Source organism: Hydra vulgaris, chromosome 04 (genome assembly GCF_038396675.1).
Source record: "Hydra vulgaris chromosome 04, alternate assembly HydraT2T_AEP".
NCBI classification, from domain to species: Eukaryota; Metazoa; Cnidaria; class Hydrozoa; order Anthoathecata; family Hydridae; genus Hydra; species Hydra vulgaris.
This window is the reverse complement of record NC_088923.1, coordinates 4,036,130-4,050,000: the sequence shown is the minus strand read 5'-3', so window position 1 is coordinate 4,050,000 and position 13,871 is coordinate 4,036,130. Positions and strand designations below refer to the sequence as shown.

Genomic DNA, 13,871 nt, shown 5'->3' with positions numbered 1-13,871 from the left:
GACGAAACTAATAATATTATAGATATTGTACTGAATCCTTTGTAAGTGTAGCTGCACAATTCCTTGCACGCAACGCTCTAATATCTTTGCAGAACACTCAAAAATTACTTTGCTTTTTCTATTAATTTACAACGATGCCATTGTAATAAGCAAACTATTTTAAAATGGAGATTGTAATGCTATATATAAATGCTTTGCGTGAATAGCTCGATCAGCCGCAAGCGTAGGTTTTTCAAAGTAAGTTGGCCCAACGTAGAGCCAATGTGATGAAAATCTACGTCGAGTTACATTGCGTTGGCACTACGTTGGGCCAACGTTAGTCATCCAATCCAACGTTAACCCAACGTTGGGCCAATTAAGCATGTGTTAGCTGGGTATCACAAAACTATTTTCACTTTGACGATTTTAGTGACGCATTGCAATATTAAAAACACAATTTTTCTTTTGACATTATTATTTTTATTTCATAGAGTAAAGTTTGTGTCCAATCCGCATTGATTATTTTATGAGTTAGTAATATCAAAAATTCTAAATAACTATTTTTACAAAGGTCTTTTAGAATTTTATTTATGCTAATACCTAATAAAGTTTTTTAAAAGTTGAATCTTATTTACCATATGATAATAAATAATAAGTTATACGTGGCATTACTAATGACAAGTAATTAGAAAAAACGCATGCAACAATTAACACATGATACAAGACATCCATAAATCATACATCTCTACATATTATTGCCGAACTCAATCTTAGTAGTACAGCCTCTTCAATTGTGTTTGACACGGAAGCCTTGACAGTTGTTGCAACCATGGTAGTGGCGAGAAAGAATTGCAGCATTTTTTTTAATAAGAAAACGTGAAAAAAAGTTATTGCAAATATCTAACTTACTTAAACTTTAAATTTAGCAATGTTAAAACATACTAAAACGTTTATCAAGTTTAACAGCTTAACTTTTACACTTAGCCTCAACACCACCTTCCCTTTGTCGAAAATTGATAAGATAGAAAAAACACGAAACATGTTGTCTCATCCAAATGTAAAATTTCAACTTTCAATTTTAAATTTGCCCCTCTCTAGATAATTTCTGGTTACAAAAAAAACGTCGTCTTCTTTTTAAACCATTAAAATGATAAGCGCGGCTTTTTCGTAAATCGTTGAAGCCAAAAAATTTTTTCGTATGTGAAGCCACTTTGTGACAATAAACTGAAAAAACAGCAACAACAATAAGCAATTACTTAAATTACACATCATTTATTTTCCTTAAATCACTTTTACGCTTTTATTAATAATAATAAAAATAATATTAATAACAATGATATATAATAATAAAAATAAAAAAAGTTAATGCAAATTGTAGTAATAGTAATAATAAGTATGTTTACAATAACTAAAATAACTATGGTTATTGTAATACTATAATTGTGATGATGTAATACTAATATTGTAATATTAATACTGTGATAATGTAATACTAATATTGTAATATTATGATAATGTAATACTAAAATTGTAATACTAATACTGTGATAATGTAATACTAATACTGTGATGTAATACTAATATTGCGATAATGTAATACTAATATTGTAATACTAATACTGTTATGAAATACTAATATTGTGATAATGTAATACTAATATTGTAATGCTAATACTGTGATGTAATACTAACATTGTAATAATAATATTGTAATACTAATACTGTACGTACTAATATTGTAATAATAATAACACTAATATTTTGATGATGTAGCGAGTTGGATTGCGAAACATATATTAAATATGCGTTTTGACAGCCTACATTACACATTATTTTATTTTTAATATTTACAGTTTTTTTAAAAATCAAATTGTAAACAAAAAATAGTTAGAGTTAAATAAATTTCACAAAGTTTATAATAAAAATTTATCAAATCTTGCTTTAAAAGAGTTCAAAGACCTCGCATTCACCGCGTGAATTGGTAATATATTCCATTCATACGCAATACTGTTACTGAAGAACGCTTGTCCAGACAAAGAATGCTTGTTAATTTCTTTTTCAATTCTTAGATTATGACCTTTTATTGCTGATGCTGGTTCGTTTGCTTGTAATAACGGTGCAAATGATTCTGGTTTAAGCCATGTAATGTCATCTATATGGTTTAATAAGCTGTAGTCTTGTATTAGATCTTTGTATTTGTATTAGATCGCCGCGCAAAAGCCTAGTCTCCAACGTAGTCAGTTTCATTTTGGATAGCCGTTTCTCATAACGCAGATGTTTGAGATTTTATTTCAGTTTGGTTGCGCGACGTTGAATCTTTTCTAGTGTCAATGTTACCTTTCGAAGAAGATTCCATACAGGGATTTCAAACTCAAGGTGAGCTCTAACTACCACTGTGAACATAATATCTATTATTTCTATATTTAGATGAGTTAAGGTACGCTTGATGACTCTGAGTACATTCTGCGCTTTATTTGCTGCTGCGTTAACATAATGATGCTGTTTGATTTCTGATGAAATCAACACGCAGAGGTCACATTCTACTGTTGTTTTGCCTAATTTGTATTCAACGCCATTTTCTGTCATTGTATAGATGGTCTGAGGGTTCTTTTTGCATTAAATAAAGAGATATGTAAGGTTATGTACATTAACCTTACATATCTCTTTATTTAATGGTGTTAAATAAAGAGATATGTAAGGTTAATGTACATAACCTTACATATCTCTTTATTTAACACCACTAACCATATACTTTTCTATTAGACTAAATTCTTAACACCCACCTGCAAACTGATCGTATTCGGAATGTTTTTATCGTTTTCATTAGCTTGCTGCTGTCAGCGTAAAGTTTGCATATACATTGTAGTGTTCCTAATATGTCGTTGATGAAAATCAAAAACAAATTAGGCCCAAGAACTGATCGCTTAGGAACACCACTAAGTATATTCAACCATGGCGATAAATCTTGTCCCATTACAACGCGTTACCTACAAATGGTTAAAAAAATATCAACCCATCTCAACAAAACACCTGATATCCCATATGCTTTACACTTGAGTAATAGCCTTTTGTGCGGTACCTTGTCAAAGGCCTAGCTGAAATCGAGAGGTATCGTATCAATAGGACACTCGCTCTCCATGTAGGTTGTCAAAAAGTCATTGTGTTCAAAAAGTTGGTCACGCAAGCACTCTTCTTCACAAAGCTATGCTGGTGTCGCGATAGAGCATCATATAGTTGCAAATGGTTAGTGATTCCTATACGAATGAATTCTTCCAAAATTTAGCATGATATTGACATGAAAGACACTGGTCTGTATTTTAACAATGGGGGTACGTTTGCTTTATTCCAACTATTTGGTATTGTGCTTAATATGCTGCAATTATAAGGCGGAATATGATGGCTAGTGATTTTGAGAGTGTTGGCGCACATTGCCTAAGTACATACGGGCTCACCATATCGCTGTCCATTGCTTTGTTTTCGTTTAATTGTTCTAGTTTATTTTTTACGTTCTTGAAATTTAACGCTTCTTTAGCCCCAGTCAATGTCTTCATTTAATACTTTATCTAATTTTGGAAGCGCTGAATCTCCCTCAGACATGAATACAGATTGAAAATTTTCATTGTTTTCGTGTTAAAGATTACTGCCCTCGTATTGTCTCTCAACAGTTGCAGTTTGTGTTTCAAGTTTGTGTTTCTTTTCACGTACAAATAGAATTTCGAGGATCTGTCTCTATCTTGTCAGCAATTATTTTTTCGTACTGGCTCACTGATTTCTTTACGGCTTTTTTCAAATTCATTTTTGTCACTTTGCATTTATTTAATAAATCAATATTTTTATGACTTGTTGCTCTTAGGCGACTCCACTGTGTCTTTTTAAGACCGAATAGTTTTCTAACTTCAGCCAATATACATGAATCCTTTATGGTACTTTTTATTTTATTTTTTTTGGACAAAATAAATTGCTGACATATTCTGTTATACTTTTCTAAGAAAATTTCAAAACACTCATTTACTGATAATAGTCTATACCCTTTTGCGCTGCATTCATTTTTGTATAATCACCTTTTCTGTAGGCGTATGATTTGCTGTGATAGATTTCTCTTATAATGTTGCTCCTTTTGATGACACTCCATTAGATGACATTGTGTGCCTTATTGATTAATCGTAGTGGTAGTCCTATTTCCATATCTATCACTCTTTAATTGTCGTCCATTATTACAAGAGCTAGTATGTTTATTTGTTTTCCAACCTCAATAAGAAACAAGGGTTCGGACATGCACTAGTGGAGATAACTTTTGTTTAAAATATTGACGAAGTTTAAGCTCTGTTGACAGTTGCTTTTAACAATAATGCACAAACTGTCTGACCAATGTTGGGTTAGTTGAAATCTCAAGCTATAATACCAGTGAACTTTTCGTCGACTAGATTTTTGACTTTTATAACTTGATTTAATTCTACGTTTAACTCAGGTGTACTGTTTGGTGGTCTGTAAAAACACCCCAGCAGTATGTGGTCTTCAGTTGATAGCTTGGCACTACACCACACTTATTCAAAAGTTATTTTGGATGCATTTATGTAACAGTTGCCTTACGTTATAATATATATTCTTTTACCTAGGCTGAAGTCCCTCTACTAGGTCCGATTGATCTGTTTTTTTTGTAGCAAATATAACCGTCTAAATTATTTATTGATGACTCGTTAAACCATGTCTTGGTTATCATAGTTACGTCCGGATTATCCACCTGTATTCAAATTTCAAATTGGTATACTTTGTTGTTTAGGGAAGTGGCATTGGTATACCAGAATTTCAAACATAATGTTGGTGATTGGAATGGCTTACGATGTGGTTTTTATGCATTTGTGATTTCTTGATTTGCTGCAGCTGTTGCAAATAAGCGTTTGCATTTGTTGGAGTTGCTAATGTCAATTGGTTGTCTGTTAAAGCCGTTGTCACTGCCATACCTACAGCGGATACTTTAATCATAGTTACAGCTCTATTTTGGATGATGAGCAAAGTTGACATGTCAATTCGTGCAGCTTTCAAGACGTTTTGCTCATCCTTAACTTTTATTGTACAATCCGTTAAGCGTGTGTCAAATCAGGATTAATGTATACTGTAAGTTGGTTACGAACGCTTCTTTCCATTTTTTTGCTGCTTTCAACACAGTTGCCTGGTATTCTGTGCTCTCTAATTCAACAATTGGACTTTTTTGATTTACTTTTCACCAATTTTACCCTGTAAATCTTTGTGATTTTGCTATTGTTAAGGTTCAAACAGTCAAATACTCTATTTATTTCCTTTTAGTCGTCAATTTTTGATCTTTTTTCATTGTTTTGGTTCCGGAATTCCAAATATGATTACATTTCTTTCTTTTTTCGTTTTGTTTTGTGTCTCTTTATTAATTACATTTAAAATGTTGGCTTCATCTACATTGATGGATTGAGCTACATCTGACGCAACCTTGGAAAATAACCTTTCCAAAGTTTGCGAAGGCTTTTTAAATGGATTTTTTTACTAAGTTTAATTAATGTAACTATTATATGTTTATATCTCCTAAAAATACTTTCAAACTTGTTTATATTAATAAGATCTTTAGATCTTAACATTTTTTGTTGGAAAAAATTGCGCTCTTGAATAGATTTTATAATTTCTTTTGTAATCCATGTTTTGAATTAACGTTTGAAGTTTTTTGATACTAATTTTTTTTTGGTGAGGCACTGAAACAACATTGATTCAGCGTCTGAATCAACGTTGTTTCAGTAAATGTTTGGAAACATGAGTTAGTATCATTGGACTTTTTACCATCATCATAGTCAATTTTTGATAAATTAGATTGAAAGTTTTCTTTATTGAAGTTTTTAAACTTCTGCATAAATTATGTCTGCGTTGTACAAATAATTTATTGAAATTAAGACAAATACAAAATTAAGTTAAGTAATCAGAAACAGAAGCTGCCAAATTTCCTGAAATAATTTCATTAGTTATTAAATTATAGAAAATATTATCAATAACTGTAGTAGAGAGATCAGTAATTCTAGTTGGCAAAGTGATAAAAGGGCAAATATTATAAAAAGGAAATATGTTTAAAAAATCAGACTTCGCAATGTCACTATTTGATTGTATCAAATCAATGTAATTTATCACCTTGAAAGACAAAAGATTTATTTTCAGGGTATATTTTTAAAAGTCGGGCAGATATGATATTATTAAAAACATTGATATCCATGATAGGGTGTCTAAAATACAGTCAACAATATATAAGACTTTTTTTAAAAAAAAATTTCAACTAATTTGCATTCTAAACAATTAGACATGTAAATCATAAAATAATTTTTTCGTTTGTATATTAGTTTTTTTGATAATTACAATAATGTACCACCACAAGAGGATTCCGTTGGAGTGTGCTTAATTTTGTAATTATCAATGAGAATCGGATGAATTGAGGCTGTTCCATTTTTTAACCTTCTTTGAGTTATACCAATAATGTAAAAATCAAAACTAATTAATGGTAACATTATGTTTAAATACTTAAAGTGTTTTTGTTACGATGATAAGTTTAGATGAAAAATAGAGAGCGTTTATTTTATTAAAGTTTAGTGTACATAATTCGCTTATATCATAATATTTACAACTATGTCTGATGAGGAAGAAATTCTTCATCGAAATTTAAAACACGAGATGAAACATAACTGTTGATTTAATTAGAGATTTTATTAAAATGAAAAGATGAGAAAAGGTTTGTAGACAGAGGTAAATGATCAGTTTTAAGAATTTTATCAGAAGAAAAAAATTTAAATTCGTTACCTGGTACAGTTTACACAACACCGCAACGAGCGACTTAATTGTAGTAATATGGACTTAGTATTATTGAGCTTGTCACATTTTGTTTTAGTCCAAAATAAACAAATAATACATTGGGTAGCAACTTTAACTAAATTTTTTTTTTACACAATCTCCAGTTTAAAGCCATAATGGAACTGCAATATTAGAGAGAATATAAGAAACAATAAATAGAAAGTAAATTGTAACAGTTAAAAAAAATAATGCTAATGAATAGATTATTAGAAACAAGCGATTTTAACATAGAACCATTAACAATTAAAAAGAATAATAATAATTGTAATTTAAAAAATCATCCAACAGCCAAACAAATAGTTAAGTGTTACAAAAGCAAAAATGTTGAAGAAAGTTATAATATCAAACTAAATGAGTAAAAAACCTAAAAAATTATTTAGAATTTATTTTTATTGGATATTTTCTAATAAAGACTAAAATTAGTAATTACTATGTTAGTTCTACTTATTTATTACTATAGTAATAAATACAAACTCTTATCCGTAGTATGATATATCTGTACCAGTTTTATATATTTGTATGCAATAGTATGCACCCTAATCATATTAATCAAAAGATGTGAGATATATGCAAAACAAGCAAAATAAAAGTTTTTTTGTTGCCACAAATTGAGGTCACTAAATTTTTTTGTCTTCAATTTTAGATCAGCGTTTTATAGCTAAGGTTGCGTCTAGTTTTTTTAATGGTCTAAGATCTTTTTAGTTTTACAATTTGTATAACGTTAAGTACAAACGCCTGTAAGTGTAAACTCGTGTTGAGTTTGCAGTAAATAAAACAATCTTGTTTAATTAATCTAAAAAATGAAAAAACTTTAAAACTTTATTTTAACAATTAGAAACCTTTCTTTCTATTTTTTATATATTTTTTAGCTGTAAATATATAAGCAAGCTAGAAAAAATTTTAAAATTTATTGCGCAAAGGGGTGGTCATTAACCCCCTGAAACGACACTAAAGACAGCGCACTAAACAACTGAGCTATCAATGATAATGATGGAATAGATGAGTATATAAATGGTAGGTTTTGTATAGACCCGTATTTTACGGGTCCGGAAAGCTAGAATGTATATAAGGAAAAGGTTTAGAAAAGGTTGGTAATGAATAGACTTACAAAGACCCGTTTTTTTACGGGTCCGGTCAGCTAGTATTAATAAATAGTAAAGCTGAAAAAAGCGCTATTAAGAGAAACACTAAAGCATGCTAAACGTTATCCCAAACCCACTTGAAAAAGAATTCAGCAAAATTAGGTTGAGAATCTTGTGGCACAAATTTTTTAAGTGTCCAACATATAATTGACGTTTTTTCAATGTTTCTAAAACTTCAGTTTTGGTATCATATAACAATATTAGATCAATTTCTAATGCGGGACTTTGTAATGTAGGACTACTGACGCAGGACTTTCTGATGCACACCTTTCTTATGCAGAACTTTCTTATCAATTTTGTAGATTTTTACATCTAAAGTCTTTAGGTGAGGTCTTTGATATCTTACTATCATTATAAAAAAGTCTAACTATACAATCAAACATGTCTATTGGTAAAATTGTCGGATATGTGTCTTAAAATGACCAGAACTATGTTTTATTAAGAAAAATGTTGTAAATATCTATTAGTTAATGGAGGTGAACTCAAAGTTTTATTTAAAAATATTTTTAATATGGTTTTTTTCTCAGTTATACTTTTTAACTCGACAAAAATTTAGTTGGACATCCCTGATCAATAGTTTTATGCTTTTATCTGAGAATTTCTCTTTGAAAATGAAATGACACCATATCAATATACTTTCCAACATTTTTATCAAAAACTAGTGCAAACCTTTTAGACTAGAACTGTACAAAGTACCATATTTGGATATTTGTTAAAGTTGTATTGATCTTGATTTCATGTGATTGATTTCAGTATTTGTTTTTAAAAAAGAGAAATACTTTTTTAGACATAACGCGCAGTGGTGTGTGTTCTTCATGGCTGCATTCAAGAAATCCTGACAACGAAATTTACTGTTTTGTCATGAAGTATTTTTTCAATTTAAATATTTGTTTCATTTAAAATAAATTTAAACAATTACTAAAAAATTATAATAACTATTTGCACGTTGTTTCTATCACGTACACTTTAATTTTGATTAATTTTAGAACACCTACTTTCAGACTTCCATCATCCAGATCTACACCTATAATAATGGTGGGAAGTGGAACCGGTATTGCACCATTTCGATCTTTTTGGCAACAAAGACAATATGATAGATTGCATCAAAATGAAGTTGAATTTGGTGAAATGTTTTTATTCTACGGCTGTCGAAATATATTTGAAAATATTTTTAGTAGAGAACTAGAAGATGCGAAATCTCAAGATGCTTTAACTGAAGTGTTCGTAGGATATTCCAGACTTCCTACAAACTCAAAGGTTTCTTTTTATAATGAAAACTCTATTATAATAGGTATCTGATAATGTTTGAACTTTTTTTCTTATAGTCATATAAGAAAAAAAGTTCAAACATTATAAGATACCTTATATAATAGAGTTATTTTCTTATACATGCAAAGCGTCACATACAACGTAATAAATATGAACCGTTTGTTGAAAAAATACGACATAAATGTTCATCTAATACTTTACGTCTGTTTAACGATGATGCTCAGCATCACCAATAAACTTTAGTTTTTATGAAAAAGTTTTTAATTCTTTAGACCTACGTTCAAAACTTAATAAAACTTAATTCAAAGTTGGTACTAGAGAATTTTTTGAAAAAGCAAGGTCATATTTACGTGTGCGGCAATGCTACAATGGCATTGGATGTTCAAAACACTATAATGAATATAATGATGGAAAGTTTAAAATGTAGTGAACATGATTGCAAGCAACTGATATATGAGTTAAAGGTATTTCTTTTTTTTAGTTTTTTTTCTTATTATAATCTTTTTTTATTATTATTATTTTATGTATCTATTTTATTTAATATTATTTATCAATTTTAGAAGAACGGACGTTACCATGAAGATGTATTTGGCGTTACGCTGAATATTGTTCATATCAGTCAACTTATTAAGTCGCTTTCTGGAGTTTATTATTTTATACTGGATTCGCTTGATCTCCTTTGTAATAATATAAAAAAAAAGTTTTTATAAAATTGTATTAACAAAAAAGTGTTTTATTAACTCCTGGAAAATCGAAAGGTATCAAAGTGATTGTGCTTTAAGGTTTTAAACGATTAAAGTGAGATGATTGAAGATGTTGAAGGTTATTGAGAGTGTTAGAGGTAATTTTAGGTGTTGGAGGTGTGTTGAATTTACATCAACAACAATTTTTAATTCTAATACTTTAATTTAAAAATATTAGTGATGTAAACTTTCCAATAAAATTTGATTCAAAGTTTACCAGTCGATTCAAAAGTTAATCGGAAAGGATAAATTTTCCTTAACCCTATTCATACAGGGTCGTGGAGGTCAAGTTTATATTGGGTCTCACTCTTGGAGCGCAAAGCCTATATCTTGGAAACGACAAAGCGGTTGAATTTAAACAAACTTTAATTGAATTGAATAAAAAAAAACTTGACAACTTGACAAGATATTACCAGGTAGCCTCTAGACCTTTCAAACTGTTAAAAATGAAACATGTGCTTATATTATATGAAAATATTGTTCTTATGAGCTAAATAAACATTTCTTTGGTAGGTCAGTTATCACTTAGGATTTCTATTTGGTCTCTCGCTTTCAACATCCTCATTGTCTTTGTTGTCGCTGTCGTTATTAGATTCATCTTCAAAATCTAGTTTATCGAGACAAATTATAAAACTAAATAACTTTTTGACATAATTGCTAGATATATCTAAATTTTGTATACCTGGTTCTCCATCCAATTCAACCTACCCATTGCTTTCATTATCAGAGTTCTCAACAATTTGAGAATATTTGCAACAGCATTTGTAGAAATCATCTGTGGAAATTTACGCTTGTTTGTTCGTATATTCTCTTTTTTTTTTGTTGTATTCGGTTTTTTCTATTATTTCTTAACAAAACAATGAAAATAGACAACAAAAATGTGTTCAAGAAGTTGTAAAATTTAGTTATAATCAATAAAATTCCTGCAAAATGAAGATTTCAAAAACTCATGTTGGAGGGTGCGGTTGACAAGACCGCGATAAGAACACTGTGAGACTCCTTCAGTCACGTGTTAATGTTGGAAATGGTGTAGTTTATTATAATATGAAAAGTCAAAAAGTTTAAGCGAAAGCGATTAAGCGTGAGAAAAATTACATTGGTTTAAATTTATGTCGCGTCTTTAAGGCGCGACTTAACGTATGAATAGGGTTTAAAAAAAAATAATAATAATAAAAAAAATTTTCTAAAGAAAAAAATCTTCTAGGAAACCCTTATATCTTATCAAAGAACCGTAATGCCGTAATGGAAACTTTTTTTAGTTAGTTAAAACTCTAACCACTGCACCATGACTGCATTTAGAAAGTTAGTCAAATGTAAATGAAAAGGGATATAGTTCAACCGCCGGATTATTATTTAAATGGTAGTGGTGTAATGGTAGTGATTAAGCGGCAGTAGTGTAGTAGTAGAGCGCTTGCCTCAGAAGCAAGAAGTTTTGATTTCTATCCCCACCACGTCCTTGGTAGTACCGTGCTCAACTTGTTTCTCCGCGCTGCGGCATTTCTTATCAAGGTTCGTGTTTCGGAGTTATAGAGTTGAGACAGGGTTATAACCACATAAATATAAATAAAAAGCCTCCTCGATTGTAGTGGCTTTCGTGGCCGTGGGGAGGTCAATCGAAATCAAAGGTCAAATGAAAAATTATGTTTTGTACAAAGGTGGTTTTGCAAAGCCTGAGTCAAAAACAGTAAGTTTTATAATTAATTTAAAATTAAATTTAAAACTTCCAGCTCTGATAAAGAATAATTAACTACAAAAGAAAAAAATATCTCAAGTTCACAATTCACAAGTTGTGAACAACATATATTAAATGTTTTTATTTGAATTTTTCTTACTAAAACAAATTTCTCTCGCATCACTACTCCCAGGTTCGCTAAAGATAGATCTTTGTTAAGACTTTTGATATAAAATTATTGGAACCGAAGTTGAAACCTGTGGTTTAAAATCTTATGGAACTTCTAATAATTCGAAGTCAAACTGCGTAACATACGAGTATATTTACTTGTATACTGGTGAGTACGGATGTTACGTATTGGAAATAATTAAAATATGGCATTAGTAACGTAAGGTTGTTGCATATTGATTATATTTTCATATGTAGTTTTTTACACCACTTGGCGCTTCTCCGCAGCAACTCAAAGATGTCATTTTCAAATAAAAGTTTTTTTGGTCAAAAAGCAATAACTTTAACTTTGTTTTATTGGATAAAACACACCTATAAATTTCTATATATTATATATAATCGGATGAATATTAAACAGGTTCTCAGAGTTTCTGCTTGTGTTCATAAAGTTTGAGCTTATGGAGCTCAAATCGTGGTTAAATATGCAATTTGTAGCAACTTTTGGCAATAATTTAGGTGAAAGTCTTCACAAATGTCGCAAAAAACATCGTTTGGAATATGCAAGAAATACTTAAAGAGTTAATAACTTATCTGATGTTTTTTGTCGAAGTTTAGAAACATATATGATCCTTATATTACCAGTATTGTTATGAAAAGTAAATCAGTACTATCAGAAGAGGTGCTGCAACTATAACAGATCGGAAATTCCACAAGAATTACGTGAATTAATTTATTTAGATTGACAATTAGATTGGGTTAATTTAAAAGCCGATTGCAATTTATCCGATCGCGGATAATTTCTCAGCATTATTTATTACTTTACTATTAATTTACTATTAATAGTTTTAAACTTTTAAATAGTTCAAAGTTTTTATAACTAAACAAAAGCAGTGCTTAAATTTTGCATATTTTTATAAATTCCGCAAGACCTTTTACTTGGGGAAAACCTTTTTTGTATTTTACAAAAACTCAGTTTTTGAATTTTTATTTTTCAGTCTGATAGTTTTATTTCGTATATGTTATGGAGTGTTTTAAAACCTGAGATTGAAGCGTGATTTTTATAGTGACTAAAAAAGACTATAATATAAATTTAAAAAATTTATGTTGAAGAATTTTTAGATTAAAAATAGTTATTTCTTGGGCCGGTCTAGGCGGCATCAAAATCTATATTAAATTAAAAGGAGAACAATCATAATTTAGCTCTAAATATTCATGTTCTTAAAAAAAGTATACATAATTTAATAAAAGTCACATTTAAGTATGCTATTACTTCTTAGTCTTAAAGGTTGTCTTCTTCTGCAAAATGGGAACAATCCATTGAAATAGGTGGCCAAAAATCTAATTGTTATATTTATGTAAATATTTAGCCTTAATTATGCAAATAGAGACTTTAAATTTAAAAAAATTGTTTTTGTGTTTACTATCTCGTAGATGCAGCAAAGAGGGGGGGGGGTTAAACGTAGATGAGCTCTGGAGGCACAATTTTGATTTCTTTTATATAATACTTTGGGGTATTGTCCAAACAATGTATTATTTCCAAAATGCTATTATGTTTATGCTAAAGTTAAATTATAATGTTTTCCAAAAAATTGCGGTAGTTGAAGCCCGGGATAAAAACTACCCCAAAAAGTTAGCCCCTACCCAAAATATGAGAACAATGACTTCAAAATAAAATTTGAATTTTACCTTTCATTGAAAATTTTTTATTGTTTGAAAGTTAAGATTACTTAAAGCTTACAACCCCTTATTTCGTAGCAAAAACTTTATACAGAATATCTTTTTTATTTTTATAATAAAAAACATCTTCACTTTTAACAAGGTAAGCAACCTTTTTAGAATTGAAAGTTGCTGAATGAGAAAAGATGAGCTTTATAAAGCTAAATAAAAATTAACAGACAACATAAAAAATTGCAAAATATATCCACGATGAAGGGAGCAAATTCCAAAGAACTGATGTTTAAGGAAAAAAAACTAGACAAAAAAGAATTTTTGAAGCACTTACGAACAGTCACAGTATGAGACTTTATTGAATAACGAATAATT

The 13,871-nt window shown here is 29.7% G+C and overlaps 1 protein-coding gene across 1 annotated transcript in view; it reads left to right on the top strand.

Annotated features, from left to right (window-relative positions):
* Nucleotides 1-9,973, top strand: part of LOC136079129 (nitric oxide synthase 1-like) — a 101,323-nt gene extending 91,350 nt beyond the window's left edge. The window contains exons 23-26 of the mRNA XM_065794845.1: nucleotides 8,764-8,842; nucleotides 8,963-9,233; nucleotides 9,518-9,709; nucleotides 9,806-9,973. Coding sequence (XP_065650917.1) covers nucleotides 8,764-8,842; nucleotides 8,963-9,233; nucleotides 9,518-9,709; nucleotides 9,806-9,955 — 692 coding nt within the window. The 3' untranslated portion in view covers nucleotides 9,956-9,973. The remainder of the gene's footprint in view (nucleotides 1-8,763; nucleotides 8,843-8,962; nucleotides 9,234-9,517; nucleotides 9,710-9,805) is intronic.
* Nucleotides 9,974-13,871: the final 3,898 nt, after the last annotated feature.